Source organism: Cnephaeus nilssonii (genome assembly GCF_951640355.1).
Source record: "Cnephaeus nilssonii genome assembly, chromosome: 24".
Taxonomy (NCBI): Eukaryota; Metazoa; Chordata; class Mammalia; order Chiroptera; family Vespertilionidae; genus Cnephaeus; species Cnephaeus nilssonii.
Genome location: NC_137095.1, coordinates 3,706,553 through 3,726,195, shown reverse-complemented (window position 1 = coordinate 3,726,195; position 19,643 = coordinate 3,706,553). Strand labels below are relative to the sequence as shown.

The following is a 19,643-nucleotide window of genomic DNA, read 5'->3' as shown; positions in this document are numbered from 1 at the left end:
GCCTCAGGCTGCTCAGGTCGGGGTGAGCCGGGGCCTGGGCCGGGCCGTCCTCTCCTTTCTCATCATGATTCCTGTTCCCAACCGTCCACGTCAGTCTCACACTCAGCTCAATCACATCATCCTGGTTTTCCACACCTTTTTTTTCTTCCTAATTTACTCATTTAGTGTTGATCCTTACTGCTGAGAATGGAGTTTTCTTTTGCTTATTTCATCCAGGAAAGAATTTCAAAAGTGCCTGAATTAGTTCAAGGAGGGGCTTGTCTTTAGTGAGACTAAAAGTCCTTTCTAATCTTTTTTAAAAAAATATATTTTATTGATTTTTTACAGAGAGGAAGAGAAACATTGATGGGAGAGAAACATCGATTAGCCGCCTCCTGCACACCCCCTACTGGGGATGTGCCCGCAACCAAGGTACATGCCCTTGACCGGAATCGAACCCGGGACCTTTCAGTCCAAAGGCCGACGCTCTATCCACTGAGCCAAACCGGTTTCGGCTCCTTTCAAATCTTCAAAACGAGATTCGAGACGAGGAACCTTGAGGAGAAGCTCCCTGCCCTGCGCAGGGTGTCTGCTCAGGCAGGGCTCTGTCCTGTCTCTGCCCAGCTGGCATCATGGTCACCTGCGGGGGGTGAGAACCCTGCGCCTTGGGACACCGAGCGGTGAAACGCACCCGAGCTCCGGTGTGCTCACAGACCAGCGCTTGAGTTTGCACTTCCTGCCGCACAGCTGCCAGGAGGGGCCTTCAGGGAAGGGGTGCGAGCCCACCTCCTCCCCGCGCCCCGGCCCGGCCCACTGCACACCTGGCCTCCCCGAGTCTGGAGCCCATTCCTCCCGGGCGGGTGGTCTATGGAGGGCCGGCGGTGACCTTCCCAGCAGGCGCAGTGCCCGTAACTACCCCTGCGGGTAAGCACAGGCCTGGCCGGGAAACACACAGCTCTGAGCTTCATCTCCTGGGAACCTGCCCTCGGGCAGAATGGAACAGCACAGCCTCTGTCCATGGATGAAAGGGATTCCCCTCGTAGGTTTATGCAGAACACACTGGTACCGTCACTGTCTTCCCCTTTGATTTCATGTGTGTATTCTTATCACAACATCTTCCCTCTCGATCTTTTTTATTTCTCCATCTTCCACTGAAGGAAACCACGGTCCAAAGAAGCCATCGGGGCTGGAGGAAGTGCTGCGCACTTATCCTAAATCCATTCCAAGGAGAAACCCAATATTTATGGGGCCAAGCCCCCGAGGCAAAGTGTTTTAGCAAAATTAAATTAAAGTCATCACCGCTTTGAAAAGACAAGCTCATATTCTTTCCCCCCCGCTACCTCCTACCACCAAAGTGGTTTCAGAAACATTCAAATTCTTTTTTGCAAACCAGAAAAGATGCTTTTATTAGCGGTATAAATCCATCCTCTGTAACACGACTCCACGAGAGAGAAAATTACCTTGGTAGTCAGGGGTAATTCTACCCAACTGATTTTAGCCTTGTGAGGTCGGCTCTGCCTATTCTTAGTTGCACGGAGCGTTCACAATGGTCGGAAGATGAGTTAAGGTCACGGAGAACCAGCAGAGACTGGCTGTTTAGAAAGCTCCTGTCAGGACGGAGAGTTCAGGGGAAAAGGAAGGACATGCAGAGGGTCCCAGCAGTGGACACAGCCTGCACCGTGGTCATGTTCCATGGCCTTCGCACACTGTCGTCAGACACACACGTCTTCTCACCACCGGGACTTAATAGGACGTCTATGCTCGTGTCATGCTGTACATAAACACAACTCATGGCAGATATTAACCAGGATGATCTCCCTGGCTTGGAAGTCTCAAAAGAAACTGATTGAGCTGAAACCGGTTTGGCTCAGTGGATAGAGCGTCGGCCTGCGGACTGAAGGGTCCCGGGTTCGATTCCGGCCAAGGGCATGTACTTTGGTTGCGGGCACATCCCCAGTGGGGGGTGTGCAGGAGGCAGCTGATCGATGTTTCTCTCTCATCGATGTTTCTAACTCTCTATCCCTCTCCCTTCCTCTCTGTAAAAAATCAATAAAATATATTTTTTAAAAAAAGAAAAAAAAAGAAACTGATTGGGAATGACTAATAAGTTTTCAATATTATCTTTGTAAAATTTCTACAAACAATACTAAAGAGGACATAATATTTCATCCCAAATGTCATTATCCTCTTAAATATATTTAGCATGCCTTCCAGTCTCTGTTTATATATTTTATGCAGCCAAAGTCCTAAATAATAAAATTTAGCAAACTTTATGGTACATGCCTTAGTAGTCACAATGGTTTCAAATTTCTTTGTCATCCATGCTGAATCAGGTTCTCCTGCCGGTGTCCTCTTGTGCAGTAAAAGCCCCCAGGCGCATAAGCCAACGAGGCCCTTCCCGGCCTGTGCACGGCCCCATCGCCTCTCCAGCGTCTACACCGCTCGCTGGTTCTCTCCCTGAACCCTCGTGACCCGCCCCCCACTTCCTCTAGGGCTCTCCCTAATGCCACCACGCTGGAAGCCTCCACACACACCTTTGCTTTTCAAAGATGTCAGCTGCCACAAAAGCCAAGGCATGGTGTACAATGAACGGCACTCTTTCACAGATTCGTTAGTTGATGTCATTTAGCCACATTTGCAAAAGCGTATTTTAAAAATAAACGTTATTGGAAAGCACCTACTTTAAGTGTCCGCATTAATAAACTTTGACGAAAGGAGTGCACCTGTGTAAAAACCACCATAAGCCAGAAACAGAACCTTCTCATCGCCCCAGAAGCTCACGGTGCTCCTTCCAAGTCAATGTTCTTCATCCCCAGGGCCCTGGGCAACCCCTCGTCTGCTGTGTAGCATCGTAGATTATGCTGCATTTCCTAGCATTTCATGTTACGGAATCATAAAAATAGGTAGACTGTTTAATCTGGCTTCCCCCCCCACTGAACAATGCTTCTGTGAATTATGAATAACTCATCCATGTTGCTGAGTGTATAATAGTTCACCCCTTTTTGTTCTAAATATTATTCACTGTATGGATTACATCTGTTTGTCATTTCACTGGTTGGTGGACAATAAAATTTCTAATATCATTCTTGTGCAATTTTTTTTTTTGGTGGGGAAATGTTTTCATTTTTTGGGTGAACAGCTAGGAGTGAGACTGCGGGGATGTAGGGTAAGGGTATGCTTGTAAGAAACTGCCGAACCTAAAGCACACTTTAAATCACAGGGATGGGTTAAACTGTATCGTCGAGATTCAAGAGAAAGCAAGTCACCGTTCCAGGAGCCTACACCGCGAGGGCGGTCTCCACGGAGACGCACCTGCTGCGCCGAGGCGAGGCGCTCAGGAGAGCCGATGCTGCCGCCCTCCCCAGGCCAGAAGGACGGGGCAGGGGCAGAGGCCACCACGAAGCACGCGGTTCGTCCGGGTCCCACCTCCCTTGAACCCACGAAGGCTTAGCTGCCTGATGGCCCTCTTAGCGTCTGGTGTGACTGCTCTTTCGCTGACTGGAAGCCAGAGCCCTCCTGCGGGTGCTGGGAGGCCTGTGGGGGCCCCTCTGCGTCCCTCAGGTGGGGCCCCTCTGCGCCCCTCAGGTGGGGGCCCTCTGCAACCCTCAGGTGGGGGCCCTCTGCGTGCACCTGACCCAGCAGCCCTCTCCTGTCCACGGTCTCCTCCCCCGGCCCCTCCTGTCTGTCTCACTCTCCTCCCAGGTCCCCTCTCGTCCCTGCTTTCTGACGCACGTGCACACGTGTATGTGGAGGAGTCTCACTCTCGATAGGCTTCTTCATCTCAGGCCTCTGCTCGCCGCCTCTTCCCCTGGGCCAGACACACAGGGAAGAGACTGTTCCCTTCGATCGCGGACAGACACCTCTGTGCCTTTCACCTGCAGGGTTCTTCCCGCAGCCACCGAGCATCTTGGAGGCCACAGGCTCCCATCCGCACACCACGATCGCGCCCTCTCCTGCATCTCTATGTGAGTGACAGCACGCCGTGTCAAACTGGCCCAAATGTACACCGCACAGCCGTCATCGCCTTGAAGGAGTTTTAATAACGTAAAGCGCTGTTTTACAAATTCCTCTGCAAGTACTTTAGGAAGGTGCTTCAATTACAGAGCTGTAGGTATACAGTCTACAGTGAAAGTTTCACTTTCCTTTCAAAAGAACCACCATTTCTCCAATCAGGAAATGTTTTTAAGTTCAAGGCCACATTTAAGCCCTCAGAAAGGCGCCCTGTGTTTCAGCTACTGAGGGCCACGCATGTAGCTGACTGAAACCACACGACTGTAACCCATCATCCTAGGCTTCCAGAACTTGTATTTCTGTGCTTTACAAAAACCGTGTGTGTGAGTGTGTAGAACCTTAAACCCGGAGAAGCCGCCAGTGGGCTGCAGAAGCATGCTGCATCCCACGCCTGGGGAGTTCCTTCCGTTCCTGGAGGCCGGCTGGGGACTGCGGGTTGTGGTGAAGCATGTGCCAGGGCGTCAGCGTGATGCTGCGGGCCGGTCCACCACGCATCTTGGGAGGAGCCTCGGCGGCGGTGCTGGGCTCTCGCTGCGGCGTCAGGTCCCGCAGACACGGGGTCTGTGCGTCACTGGTGATGTTCACCTGGACCCCTCGGCAGGCGGTGTGAACCGTTTTCCACCATACACGTACTCTCCCTTTATAATTAATAACCATTTTGTAGGGGTGCTTTCTGTGTGATGGGAATTACCCCTTTATCTATTTCCCCTCATTTCTCAGGTTGCCTTTTCACTTTGCTGAGGTCTCCGTTGCTGTGCAGAGCCTTTCAGTTCGACGTAGTCCCATTTGTTCGTTTTTTTGCTTTGTCACTTGTGCTTCGGTGTCACATCCAAAAACACCACTGCCAGAACCAACGCCATGGAGCTTTTTCCTTGTTTCCTTCCAGGATTTACGTCTTCAATCCACTCCGACTCGGCGTTCTGGGGAGGGTGCCCGAGGAGGGCGTTGCATCACTGAGCGCGTGGCTGTCAAGTCTTCCCACTGCACCTGCTGAGGACTCCATCCTTTCCCTTTTCCGCATTGAGGCAAGGGTTAGCTGAACGTGGCGGGTTTATTTCTGGGTTCTCGATTCTGTTCTGTGGGTCTACTGGTCTGTTTTTCTGCTAGTTTTCTCTAATATTATTTTTTGAGGTTTCCACCGTGACTTATTGTTCATTATTTTAACGACGTTTTCATGCAGACTGTTCCCATCTTAGACACCCTCGAACACTTTTGCCAAAAGGCTTGCTTGCTTCCGTATTCAAGCATGCCCGGTGCCACCGCCTGGTAGTTCACGTTCACGCGTGAGAAAGTGTCTTTGCCATGTTACGGCAGGAACAGGAAGTCTGAGTAACTCACCACGTTGTTGGAGACGGTTCCCTGGAGTCCTTCCTCAAGCTCATCCTGCTGAGCACTTGTCCCCATTCTCAGAGAGGCAGCTCCCGCACAGGTTTCTGGCATCGCGGTCACATCCACAGCTGTGCGGGGATGCTGGCTCTGACTCCCGGGAGCAGCTGCCGGCTTCCCCAAAGGCACGGCGTGCTGTTCCCCATCATCAAGGCCTCCCCGGGCGAGCCGCGTCCCCACAGGGCCGCACGGCGCCAGATCACGGTCCGAGCGCAGGGCCGCAGCGAACGGAGGGGACACGGGAAAATGGACCCGGAGAGCCGCCTCCGCTGGCAGGCCCGTTTTCTCCAATTTTCATTATTTCCTCCCATATGTGATCCCTGAGCTTAGTCTGTCTTTCCATATTTACTGGCTCCTTCGGGTGTACAGGTAGGTGGTTTGAGACCTGTCTTTCTTTATAATGCAGGTACTTACTGCTACAAACTTCCCTCCGAGCACTGCTTTTGCAGCATCCCGTAAGTTTTGGTATATTATATTTTCATCTGACTCAAGGTACTATTTAATTTCTCAGACCCATTTGATTTTCATGAGTGCATTGTTTAATTTCCACGTATTTGTGAATTTCCCAGTTTTCCTTCAGCCATTTATTTCTATGTTCATTCCACTGTGATCAGAAAATACAGTTGGTATGATATCAGCCTTCTTAAATGTACTGACGCATTTTGTGTTTCTGTATGATTTCTTTGGGTTCATCCTATTTGGAGTCCATTATACTTCTTGCATCTATATATCCATTTCCTTCCCCAAACTGAGAAATTTTATGCTATTTTTTTCTTTAAATACGCTTTCTGCCCTGCACGCGCTCTCTCCCCTCCCCTCCTTTTGAGACTACCTTTATGCATATACTAGAGGCCTGGTGCACAAAATTCATGCAGGGTGTGTGTGTGTGTGTCCCTCACCCCAGCCTGCACCCTTTCCAATCTGGGATCCTTCTCACAATCCAGGACTGCTGGCTCCCAACCGCCTGCCTGCCCCTAACCGCTTCTGCCTGCCAGCCTGATCACCCCCTAACCACTCCCCTGCCAGCCTGATCAATGCCTAACTGCTCCCTTGCCGGCCCAATTGCCTCTAACTGCCCTCCCCTGCTAGCCTGGTCACCCCTAACTGCCCTCCCCTGCCATCCCGGTAACCCCTAACTGCCCTCCCCTGCAGGCCTGGTCCCTCCCAACTGCCCTCCTCTGCCGGCCAGGTCACCCCTAACTGCCCTCCACTGCTGGCCTGATCGCCCACAACTGCCCTCCCCTGCAGGCCATCTTGGGGCAGCCATCTTTGACCACATGGGGGCGGCCATCTTGTGTGTTCGAGTGATGGTCAATTTGCATATTACTCTTTTATTAGATAGGATTGGTCTGTTTGGTGGTATTGCATAAGCCCTGTAAGCTTTTGTCACTCATTTTCATTCTTTTTCTTTTAGTTCCTGTGACTGGGTAATTTCAAATGATCTGTCTCTAAGTTTACTGATTCTTTCCTCTATAAGATCAAATCTGCTCTGAACTTGTCTAATTTTTCAGTTCAATTATTGTATTCTTCAGTCCCAAAACGTCTGATTCTTTTTGAAAGGAGAAAATAAATACTGAGCCAATAAAATGAACTATTCTGTAAACCTTATTTGAATTTTCCAATCTTTTCACTCTTGTCTTTTTTCTGGTCTAAAATCCCACATTATATGTAACGGTCAGATCTTCTAAGTCTCCTCCAATCTGTGCTAGTTCTCCGATCGCTCCTTGTCTTTCATGACATTGACACTTTTGAAAAGTATCAATCAATTATTGTGTAGAATGCTCCTTAATTTGGGTTCGGAGACCTAGGTCTGACTCTTGGCTCTGTGATTTACTAACTAGGTAGACCTTGGCAAGCCAACCCCTCTGGGACTCAAGTTTCCTTATCTGTAAAATGGGATAATAATACTGACTTTATGTTTTAAAAATTAAATGAGGCAATATATATTAAAATGCCTGGAATATAAGGCCACACAACACTAAGTCTTTTCCCCTGGTCCCTGCTTTTTAACTATTTCTGATAGAATTTTGTGCCAAAATGTCTTGCCCATATTTCAATGCCTTCTTTTATAGATAAAACCACATGTAGTTTAGCCTCAAGTGATGAATCTGTGTCAGCACTATAAACAGCCACTGTTGTGTGTGCAACGAACAGCTCTACGTCTCACTGTCAGGATGCTTGCGTATATGGGCTTCATCGCGCACTTCTGAGTTTCAGCTGGAGACGTGTGGGGATCCACTTAACTCACACGTATATTCATCACTGATGTACTGAATCTACAGGCCCTGGGTTAGGGTTTTGGTGACAGTAATAAGTCCTTGCGGATTTTATGGCTAGTAGGGGAGACGGACAAGTGAATGGGTCATTACAATTCAATGTGATTAATTCTACGGAAGACGTATGCCGAGGCGTACCTAAAGAAACCCAGCCCGGGCCTGCGGAAAGCAGTTAGGCTGGGGGAGGTTTCAGGAAGAGGGGCCGTTGTGTTTCGGTGAAGGTCTGCAGAACGTGTAGAAATTAACCAGATGGGGGAGGGGAGAGCAAAAGGCATGCCGCGTGGAAAGAACTCTTACAACTCTGTGCTGAGTACAGCCCATCAATCGGTCCTGAAGAACACAGCTCCTGCTGTAACTCACAGCGTGAGCGCCGTGTGTGCCGACACCTCAGGGACTCAGAAACTTCACCAGGAAATTTCTGGCCCCAGGGCTGTGTTCTGGAGACGTAAACCTTGGACCAGCACACCGAGCTTACCTGTTTCAACATCTGTGAACTGAAGTAAAACTTAAGGTTACAATTGGCTGCTTGTTCCCATTTCAAAAGTAAAACTGACAGGGGCATTTCTTGCTTCAAAAAATAGAATTAATGGCCATCGAATATTCCTTTTCACACTGACCCTTCTGACTGAGCCGGCAAGAGGCCTGGAGGCCCTCCCTGCTCTCTCCCTTCCCTGCACTCTCTCCTGGGGCCTCACCGGTTTGGCTTTGAGGCCAACGGACTCCAAAGCCCCAGCCTAACCAGTAAACGCATGGTCGTGGCAAGTGTTGCAAGTGTACTATTGCTCCCTGTGAGCGGAGGGGAATTCACAGGAGGTTTTCAAATAACGGGCTGCTCGGCTGGCCCGTTTCACTCTCCCAGTCACCTCTGCTTTGTTTCTCCTCTGGAGAGTGAGCGAATTCTTTTCCTTTTCTCCAAGGAAATACTACTTCGCAAACCTTAACTACTTCCAACCCAAAGCAGCCGCATTACATACCGTCAGCTGGTGTGTCAGGAGGTCCATCAGGAAGGTAATCTTGTTACTAAACAGGACGTCGGCGCAGTTTTCCGGGCAGTTGCTGCAGGTGAGGCTGTAAACATTGATTGCATTGCAGAGAGACCTAACGGGAGGAGAACACACCTCGCATGAAACCTCAGCAGGTCTTCTCTAAACGATTAAAACACATAAAATGAATGGTCCAAAGCAGCAGGCATGGAATGGAATTCTCTGAAAACAAGCTGAGCATTAGGGGCGAGGCCCACCACCACATGTGAAAGGCTGTAACTTCCATCCAAGGCCTCTGACCAACCCCTTACCTGCAGGAGACAATGGAACACGCCACCAGCGTGTCTGATAATGTCTTAACAACCTTCATAACCTAAGGCAGTGATGGGCAACCTTTTGAGCTTGGTGTTTCAAACTTCGCCAGAAAACTGAGCACAACTCGGGTAGTGTGTCCCTTTGAGGAAAAAACATTATTTCGCGATATTTATAGTTTAAATAACATAAATGTTTCATCCCTGGCATGCGGCCGCCTGAGCGGCCGCGTATCATCAGAAATGGCACAGACACGTGTGTCAGAGGTTCGCCATCACTGACCTAAGGTCAGATAATGCCCAGGAACTCTGGGATCTAAAGGTCTTTGAGTAACATCCAGAAAAAGGACCTGCCGAAGCTCCTGTTGCCCCTATTTAAAAATTTTTATTGGAGGTTTTTATCTTTTTCTTAATGATTTATGAGAATTCCCTCATTATAACTATAACAAAGGGTCAATACATGTTCGTAATATTTTTTCCAGTTTACCTAATGCCTTTCATTTTGCTTATATCATTTTTCAGGTATTTTTATGCATGAAAGCTACACAATTTCATTTTTTCTTCCCTTCCCTTTGTCCTTTAAAAACTTCTTCATTATGATACATTTGTATCCAGCCATTTGTATTTATTTTTTCTTAAATTTTATCACTGTGTGTGATAATTTTATGGTTTCATAATTCACTATCAAATCATTTAGAATCTACTTTGGCATGAGGCAGAAGCCTAAATTGATTCCCCGCATTAAAAACATTTGTGAATAATCTACCTTCTCTCTACTGGTTTGAAAAGCCACCTTTATCATACTATTCAGGATATACTCCCTGGTCTCCTAGACTGAGTGGTAAGTGGTCAAGCACTGTGCCGATGTCACGTTGTTTTGTGTACTGTAAGCTCCACAGAACTAATGTATGAAACTGTAGATTCCTAACGCCTTAAAAAGTGAGGTACTACATTAGAATGACATGTGGAACTTTACAGCTTTATAATCGTATCCTATTTTCCCTTTAGTTTTGAGCTATAATTTTATGGCCTTGATTTTTTAATTTCTATTTCTCTGTTTCATTCCATACAATCCCTAAGATCTTTTGTGGAATATCACAAGGCATAAATAAACATCCTACATAATAAAAGGCAAATGACCGAATGGTGGAATGACTGGTCACTATGATGCGTGCTGACCACCAGGGGGCAGACACTCAACGCAGGAGCTGTCCCCTGATGGCCATTGTGCTCCCACAGGGGGAGCGCCGCTCAGCCAGAAGCCGGGCTCACCGCTGGCGAGCACAACGTCAGTGGTGGGAGCCTCTCCTTCCTCCGTGGCAAAGCTATGGATGTCTGACTGATGGCTTAGGCCCACTAAGCATTCAGTCAGACATCCCCCCAGGGCTCCCAGACTGCGAGAGGGCACAGGCCAGGCTGAGGGAACCGCCCCCCGAAAGTGCACGAATTTCGTGCACTGGGCCTCTATTACAAACATAAAAAAGCAAAGGACGCGTGGTGTGGGATTTGTCCTAATCTCATGTCCTGTGTGCTTTCCATGGAAGAAAACACTCGGTGGTAACGTGTGCGACGCCATGTGCATCTCTATAAGCTTATGCTCACAAACTCTCCCAAGAGACTCCCACAAAGAAACCACTTTCTGATGAGAAAAGAACAGGCAACAATCTCAAGGTCAGGAGAGGCCTGTCCACGCATCAAAACCCGTTTGAAGAGCACCTGTCTCAGAAAGAGCACTTCTCTGGCCCAGCCTGGGTGGTCTGCCCAGCAGCCCTGCCTGTAACTTAAGACTCAAAGGCCTGAAGCCGTTTCTGTGACATCAAACAGGAAGCCCCAGGTTTTCAACGCATCTTCTCAGAGACATTACAATCTCACTGTCCTTTCTGTCAAAAGGGCACTGTGCTTGGGCTGAGACAAAGGCTCTCTGCCCCACGCCATCAGGACAACACCAGTGAGTCTTAGGTCAGCTGCCTTCTCACCGAACAGGTTTCCTCTGAAACAGAGGCCGGGAAAGCCATCACAAAGGGGTGCTTTGGCCATAAGAACAGGGACATATGTAATACGAAGAGGACAGTGATGGGATGCACTGCACCTCAGACACTGAGCTGAGCACGGAGACGTCATAAAACAGCAGACAGAAGAGGCCAGGTGGTGCCGCCCAGGAGGCTCCGCCAGGACTACGTCTGCGCACGTGGTTTCCACCCAATGCCGCTGGCAGCAGGTGAGACTTATCAGGAGACACCGTCCACCAAACCCACTGTCTTACACTGATGTCAAGAGAACAGACATTTTTTTTTAAATATATTTTTTATTGATTTCTTACAGAGAGGAAGGGAGAGAGACAGAGAGTTAGAAACATCTATGAGAGAGAAACATCGATCAGCTGCCTCTTGCACACCCCCTACTGGGGATGTGCCCGCAACCAAGGTACATGCCCTTGGCCGGAATCGAACCTGGGACCCTTGAGTCCGCAGGCCGACGCTCTATCCATTGAGCCAAACCGGTTTCGGCAAGAGACCAGACATTTTAAAGCAACTGCCATGGGCACTGAAAATCCAGAACCCCGGTCACATTACAATTTACCAAGTACCCTTGGCTTACATTAGCATTTAATCAGCGGACTAGAGTTCACCTGCATTATCATTCTCGAGTCATGTTTTGTCTTTGTAAAGCTCCAAACTAACTGGTACAGATTCACTGGATGCACCAAGTGAGCTGGGCGGCCCTCGCAGAAGGGGCCCGGGGCCAGGCCCGGGAGGGGCCCCCAAGCCGCAGTCCCGCCCGCGGGGGAGGCGGTTCCAGCTGCTCTGCAGGCTCGCCTGGACGCCTAGTGCGGCCGGGTATTTTAAGTAATTTAACAGGCACGGTGAAGCCTCTTCCTGCAGTTTTAATCTGTACTTCCTGGTGAGGCTGAGAGCTTTTCATATGCGTATGTGCCATCTGTGCATCTTCTTTGGTGAAAAGTCCATTCACATCTTTTGCACATCTGTTCCCTTTCAGTCTGGGGTGGACCGCAGCACCGCACTTAGTTCCTGTCACGGCGGCCCTGAGCCCACCGCCTGGCAGGATGGAGGCACAGGATGCTCTTCTGCACCTGCACGAGGTCCCGGAACCCTCCACCAGCTCAGAGGACGTGTGGGAGGTTTGCAAACACAAAGGAAGCGCAGGAGCTGCCTCTCGGCTCAGGTCTATACCAAGTAGGAAGACTCCGGTGTGTATTTCTGAAACAGTGAATTTCGAGTGCTAACACGACCTGAGTCCTTAGGGACAGCCACCGGGAGGGTGCTAACTGATTATGCTTACAAAGCTATTTCTCGCAGGAAGAAACGTCCCCAGTGGGGTCTCACTTTCATCATGTTCAACGGGTCTGCTGCGGCAAACAGATTTTAGATGTATAATATTGGTCAGAATAAAGTAGATTGAAAAAAGGAGAGAAAAATAGTACTTGACATGGGAAATGCATTTAAAAGAAGTTCTATATGTGGTCTTTCATATATGGGAGTCTTTAAAAACTGTTACCATTTTATTTATAAAATTGGAAGATATTGCATAGTACAATTAGACCCTGACAGAATGTGCTTGTTTCTCTGCAGTGGGCATGAGACATCTGGGCAGTGCACGCCGTGGGTAAAGAGGACGATGCGTATCGCATTCTGAAATGTAACATGTTAATATACCAACATTAACTTCAAATGAAACAGTTTAGGAGTAAGAAATCTTCAACCAGATGAGTTATTTCAAGGGTTTTTGTTTAACTGGTGAATCTGGAACAACTAGAAGAGGCAACTTCATTATGCCACAGAGACACACTCTGATTTTAGATCGAAAATCAGATATCGTCTAAGCACCAGCCTAATTAGCCTTTCTGCACTTCCTCAAATTAACCTCCCCTTGAAATGCTATGTTTCAAAGATTATAATAATGGACTTAAACATGTAGGGGAGCATAAAATTAAAACATTACTCTGACACTCTAGTGCTGAACTCTGTTTTGTCTCATGACGCGGGAGTCACGGCCAGCATGCCTTCAGCCCGGTCCCAGGCAGGCCCTGCACGGGAGTGTGAGCCGCATCAGCACGCCAGCTCTGGAGGAGACCAGGTGGCGCGCAGTGCCGACCCGCAGTCAAGGCCACACGGCGCATTTCTTTGCTTTAATCACGTTAGTGGTGCCGCAGCTGTCCACTGTGACCGTCTCCGTGCAGCCCTCTGAGACATAAACCAAAGGCCGCAATAAGTCACAGGGAAGAGCCTTTACCAACCACTGCGGCTAATGAGCTGGCAAACAGTTTTTTACTCTTATTGTGGAGGAGAGCGCTGTTCGCTTTTAGTAAGTCTTGATCTAAACACAGATATTTAAAATTATATTAGAATAATCCTGCCTACAAACGAGGACTTGTTTAACACATGTTATTAACATGTGCTGGGGCGGCATGGTGGACACGTGAGGTGCACGGGGCTTCACTCCACAGCATCCACATGCTCCTGACGGGCCGCTAGTCCCGTGGCACCTGACTCCGTCTCTGCCACCCGCTTTAGGTCCCGAAGGGCGTTTGGGCAACATGGAAACGCTGGAGTTCTTTTCCGGACTTCACTGCCAGTCTTCCGGAACTTTCTGTCTCATCCGCACGAGGAGTTACAGGGGTTTGTGTTCCCGTCCCCTTCTGATCAGGACAACGACGCACACAGGCTGGACTGCCCGGGGGACTCTGTGCACAGAAATGCCCGGCTGAAGGGCACCTACACCTTCTTCCATTCACCTCTACTTTGAGTACAGCCAACCCCAGACTCCAGTATCGAAGCATTTCTGCACAGAAACGTCACCAAATGCCACAGAAGGCAGACACGAAGTGAGCCAGGGTGGCAGAGAGCTCATGCCAACAGACAGCGCTGTCCTGAACCAGGAAAGGCGACGGCTGTCGCCTGACCTCTGTAGGGCACTTCCCAGTTTGCAAGGACTCTCACGGCGTTCCGACGACCCGCGAGCCGCACGCCAGGTGGGTACAGCCAGCCGTGTGCCCCCGGGAGGAGACACGCCACCGGCTGAGGCGCCGCCCACATCCTCCCCGCGGGAACCGGAGCCCAGCTTTGTCTGCCGCTAGAGCCGGTGCTATTTCTATTTTACCCAAATGTCTCTCAAGAAAAAAGATGACATGTTTTGGGAATTTTTTCCCCCCCCGTTTTATCCCATGCACAAATGAAGCACTCACTTTTGTTGGGCTAACTAAATATTTAAAAGTTTTCTTAGTGATATTTATAAATAAGTTTTTATGGAAACTTCTCACTGAAACTCTGCAAATGTCCAGAAATCGTGCATGTTGCCTCAGGAATGCCAGCTTCGGAGGCACAGCTCTCTGCCTCCGCCTCCCAGAGACCAGGGGGTCTGGAGGGCAGAGGGCAGACCTCGGTCCCCGGCTATGCGGGAACCTGATGGCCAAGAGCACTTTGTAGTTAAAGACCCAACTGCGCCTGCGTCTGAGTGACTGTCGGAGCTACCTGGCTGGGACTCTAGATGCCAGCAGCCTGGCCTCCGACGGTCTTCCTTGTAGGAAGCGGTTATAGGGTTAAGCCTCGGACTGACCTGCTGGCAAAGTCACAAACAAGTCCCAAGCTTGGAGGGCACAGTCCTCTAAGCATAATTAAGCTTGATCCTGTAACTGATCCCTAGATCTTTCCTGGGTAGCCAGGGGGCTGTGGGAGGGGCAGCAAGTGCTGCCAAAACAAGTGAAACTTACAACAACATTGTCAATTGCCTTGTTTGTCCCTGATTATAAATAAAGCCTCAGCTTTGCAGTCTGGATGGGTTCTGTGGCCTCAGCCAGGCACAGAAAGATCCCCCCAGGCTCCCAGCTTCATGAATCTATTTCTGCGTCTTGTTTTCTTTATATTATTTTCTCAATCCCTGGCTGCCTCCATTTAGAACCGGTTCGTTCATCTCTCTTTCCGCGCGGGACGCGGTAAAGGGAGATCCCCGCCATGTCTGGCCCCCGCCGCATCAGGCCCCCGTACTTCCTGTGGGCGAGGACGTGGCCTCCCTCCCTCGGGCTTTGTTAACGTGCTCACACCTTGTTCTGTAAGCAGCCTGGGAAGCTAGCCTTCTCTCACTGCTCTTCATTTTGGGTCCATTTCTGTAAGCAGTTAAACTGCCCAGAGTTTATCAGTTCTTCTTGATTGAGGGTTAGGGACGGTCGCAGACCCAGAGATTCCCTTTCTGCGGCGCCAGGCTCCATCTGAGTTCCGTAGGGAAGGCAAGCCCCTCTGCTTTTCCCCCTAAGGGGGGCGCAAGCTTTTGCTCCTCAGGCCTGAACACACTACCGTGTTCCTGTGGTCTCCCCTAGGGAACCACAGGGCAGAAGGGACTCACAAATGGAACGTGGGAGGCAGATTAAAAGACTGTACTCACTTAGGAGGAATTCGGGAAACCGTGTTCACGTTTGCGGCTGGGACCACTCCTTGCAGAATGTGTTCGAGGGCTGTTAATCCACCGGCAACTTGGAATGCAATCTGATCGGCCACGTTCTAGACGAGAATACAAACAGAAATCAGCTCCGCTTCCCCAGCACAGGATGGCGACCACAGGGAGTATTTACTTGGGTGGGACACATTCTGCTGGTCCAATTATCCTGCAAATATTCATCCGAGGCTGAGGAGGAGCGTAGGTCAAAAGTGTGAGCACAAAGGCCACGCAGCTGAGGTGTAGCAGGTAAGAGCGCATCCAATGCCTACAACCACATGACGGCGCCGTGTGAGGCCTGAAGACACAGGCACGGGCTTCGGACCCAAGGGGATGGCAGTCAGCACGGGCTCCTCTGACACGGGTTCCTTCGTGTCCCCACTGCGCCCAGAGCTCCGAGGCCGAAGTCAGGTAAGACAGGAGGGACGGAGTGGAGCGCTCCAAGCAGAGGGGAAACCCTTTCACACAGAAATTGTCACATCGCCTTGGAAAGGCAGGTCATTTTGTAACCGTCATTACCACCCAACAAGACAAGGTGACTTCCACAGAGATTTCCTCTTCTAGAATTTTCCTGAGTAATATAACCTAATATCTAACCATTTAGCTATACCTTCTCTCTCTCTCTCTTTTTTTTTTAACCACGTCAGCCATTGTAGGAAGCGTATTAAACCACTTTTGAACCAAACCTCTGATGATTTCTGTGCGTTTTCCGAACGGTTCCCAGTGCTGGTGGGAAGAAGCCCTCCCAGTCCTTGGCGTCCGTCTGGCTGCGGAAGGAAGAGTGAGCCTGGGGGCGGGTGTGGGTCTTAAGGCTGCCCAGGGCCCTGCATCGTACACGGACCAAGCAGGACAGCAGCCTGTGATGGCTGAATCCTGCTCCCCGCCCACACCCTGATGCTGAGTCCCAGCCCCTGGTCCCTCAGAGCCTTTGAGGATGAAGTCTTTAAAGCAGGGACGGAGTTAAAAAGACGCTGCTAGGGCGGGTCCTGCCCCCGGGGACCTGTGCTCTTACCGGAGAGGAGGCGGCCCGGGGGCGGCACAGAGAAGGCAGCCACCTCCAGGCCGAGCAGAGCCACGCGGCCCCGCTCTCTCGGGCCTCGGTCCCGGCCCCTTTCCTCCTGGAGGGAACGGCCCTCTTGTCATCTTCGGTCCCCACTGCGCCCGGAGCTCCGTGGGCTTCCACCCCACAGCCTGGCCGCGGGCCAGCCTCAGGAGGGGCTCCGGCTCCCCGTGCGGGGCGCCCCACAGAGACTCAAACTCCCACAGGATTCCCACCGTGGACACAGGCAGCGCCTCCTCCCGTGCGGGCCCAGGACACGCCCGGTTCCTCTCCCGCACGGGCCTCCTTCAGGAGCTTCTCACCGCACTGAGCTTCACGCCCAGAGAACGCAGCTCAGTTCTCCCAGATGAAGGAAGGGCGTGTGCACCTGCGCCCCCCAGGAGCCTCGGGGGAGCGGGGAGACGGGGCGGGAGGCTTCCCACTGGGATGCGGGGCGGCGGGGAGGGTCCTGCGTTCCAGCTGGGAACAGAGGCGCCGCCCCCGGCCAGGCGGCTCCCCAGGCGGCCAGCAGGGAGGGAGCCCGCAGCCGCCCTCTGAGCCTTTCCCACGCCCAGAGCGGCCGGCCCCGCACAGGGGAGGGCTGAGTGAAAGCAGACGTCCAATGTATACATCTCGCCTCCAAAACAAAACAAAACAAACCTCAAAGCTTTCATGCGGCTCCGGCAACATGGACGTGACCTCTTGGGAACTTAAGACACAGGCTCGCCAAGACATTAAGCAGGAAAAAGTAAGCCATCTCAGGAGATAAAGGCCATTCGAAGCCAGATTTTTATTAATGTACTACTGAAAACATTTTTGGACGTAACATTTGCAGCTTTTCAAAGAAATAAAGCAAAGAGCAAAATCAACTGTAGAATAACACCTCACACATCACCTGCCCCTGCAGCCGAGAGGGCTCTGGGGTGGGGAGCAAGGGGTTCGAGATGCAACGAGCACCCTGTTGCTCCCAGGGCGCGGCCAGACGGAAACACTTGCCGTCCCCTCCTCAGGGCCAACAGACGGACGGGGACTCAACAAAAGCGCGAACAAGTGAAGATTTCTCAGCAACAATGTCCTGTGAGGTGCGGCTGATGAGCAGGCCAGAGGCCTGTGAGCTGGCAGGGACCCCCCCCCACACACACACACTGTCCGCAGAGGCGGATGCACAGTCTCCACCCTGCGGCGTCCCCACTCAGGGCAGAGAGGGAAAAGCAAGTGGGCTCAACGATGAGCTGTCCACACGTTCAGTGAAACCACCTTCTTAGGCTTGTGGCATCAAACAGTCTACATGCAAAAGAGACGAGAAGAAAAGGGACATCACTCCACGGTCCAGTGGAGAGGGAGCGGCTGGCCCTGTTTCCCTTCCCGTCTATGGCACCACAGACGTCGCCTGCCCATCACCCGCTCTCTCTGCCTGGCTGCCCTAACGCTCCCCGGAGTCAGGAGGTCCTCAAATGCATCGCCTTGTGCTTGTCCCCCTCCTGCGAGTGGCTAGAAAAAAAGCAAGTACACCAAAAACGCTTAACCATCATTCTTCTCTCCACCCAAACTGCCCCGGCTCAGCCTTCTCAGCGTGCCATGTTCAAACGCTCTCCGTCCTGAGACCCGACTCAGGCTGCCTCTCACGACGCCTTCCTGACCCCGCAGCCAGTCCAGTCCCTGCATGAAATACCCGTCCTGGCGCCCTCCCCACCTCCTACTTCTCCAGCCGCATCTGTGCTCAGCCCCGCACTGGAAAGCCCGCACGCCCCTCTGGGCCCTCCACCAGGGCCAGCTCAGGCTGCACGCGGCCAGGCACCGAGCGGCCTGCCCCATGAACGGAAAGGTCTCATCTGGAAGGTGAACGTCCTTCCTCCTCCACCCCTTTCCCCAACACTCAGCCTCAGGCATGGACCCTGGAGCTCCCCTAAGGGCTTCCTCATTCCTATTCTATTCCAGTGAGGAGAGCACCTGGAGGGCTAAATTCGTGGCTTTACTCGGCACCTGGCAGGACCTGGCAGGACACCGATGCTCCGCCTTCCACCCCGTGAGACTCACACTGACTTAAGGGGCTTAGCGGCTCCATCCCAGTCACCAGCCGAGCTCACGGCCAGCTCAGAATGACAGCTCCCCTCTCCCCTGCACGTCCTGGGCACCCACCCAGTTATTAACTGGAGTGGCCGCCACCGCCTCTCCCATCAGGAGGCAGCTGCTGCTCTGTGGTGGCCCAGAGGCTGGTGGCCTGTGCCCGGCTGCCCCGCAGACAGTGACAGCGCGCTGTGATGAGGGAGGGGCCGCCCAGCCTGCTGGGGCGGCCTGGGGAAGGACACATGTTCCTCAGCCGAGAGGCGGGCTCAGCTCTGAGCGTCCGTGGCACCTTAAGACCCGCTTAGAGATCGGCGAGTTGGTTTCAGCAAATCCCTAAGTTCAGAACGAAGATGAGGAGATCCAGGGGTGAGTTGTTTTATGGTTGGTTTTTCCCACCTGGGACACCCTCCTGACACTTAAAGGACATCATCTCACAAGTCTACTCTCTGCCCCGCTGTTAGCTTAACAGAAGCAAGCACACCGCCGGCTGTTCTGCGCTGGGCTTTCCCTTCTAGGTCTTCCTCTCCCCACAGCCCACACCAAGTCTAGCCTCCGCCTTTAGGCTGTGGACACTGGCACTTGAAAGGATCGGGTTCTGGGGTCAAGGACGCCACAGGACATCATAAACGTGTGGGATCGGGAGTAAGGTGCGGGGGCCGAGGGGGCCGGAGAGGCTTTCTCCGGAGGAGAGGACAGCCGTCTGCGATGCTCACCAGAACGCAGGCCCTCTGGCAGGCTCTCTGGGGAGTGCTGGTCCCTGGGCACCCGTCTGGCCCGAGGGAAGGCAGAGTCGGAGGGGGGCAGGACACAGGCCTCAGTGCTTGCTCCTCCTCTTTAAGCCGTTAGGCGGCAGGCGGCCAAGGCCCGTGTGGAGTTAATACAACAGAAGGCACAGTGAACGTATTTTGATCTCCGCCATCCTCAGGCTTGACGAAGCTGCCCTGGGGTGGCCAGGCCAGCACTCAGCGGGGGGCGGCGGGGGGACCTCTTCTCTGCCCAGGGCCCTCTGGGTATTTATGACATCACTAGAGGCCTGGTGCATGAAAATTCATGCACTGGAGGAGGGGGGTCCCTCAGCCCGTCCTGCCCCCTCTCACAGTCTGGGAGCCCTCAGGGGCGGGAGGCAACCCAGGTGATCAGGGGA

The 19,643-nt window shown here is 51.8% G+C and overlaps 1 protein-coding gene across 4 annotated transcripts in view; it reads right to left on the bottom strand.

Moving 5' to 3' along the window:
- SCAPER (S-phase cyclin A associated protein in the ER) overlaps positions 1–19,643 on the bottom strand; it is a 187,797-nt gene that overhangs the window by 38,087 nt on the left and 130,067 nt on the right. For all 4 annotated transcript variants that reach the window (XM_079764048.1, XM_079764047.1, XM_079764046.1 and 1 more), the window contains exons 24-25: positions 15,343–15,458; positions 8,627–8,750 (exon numbers count right to left, since the gene is read on the bottom strand). In XM_079764048.1, coding sequence (XP_079620174.1) covers positions 8,627–8,750; positions 15,343–15,458 — 240 coding nt within the window. The remainder of the gene's footprint in view (positions 1–8,626; positions 8,751–15,342; positions 15,459–19,643) is intronic.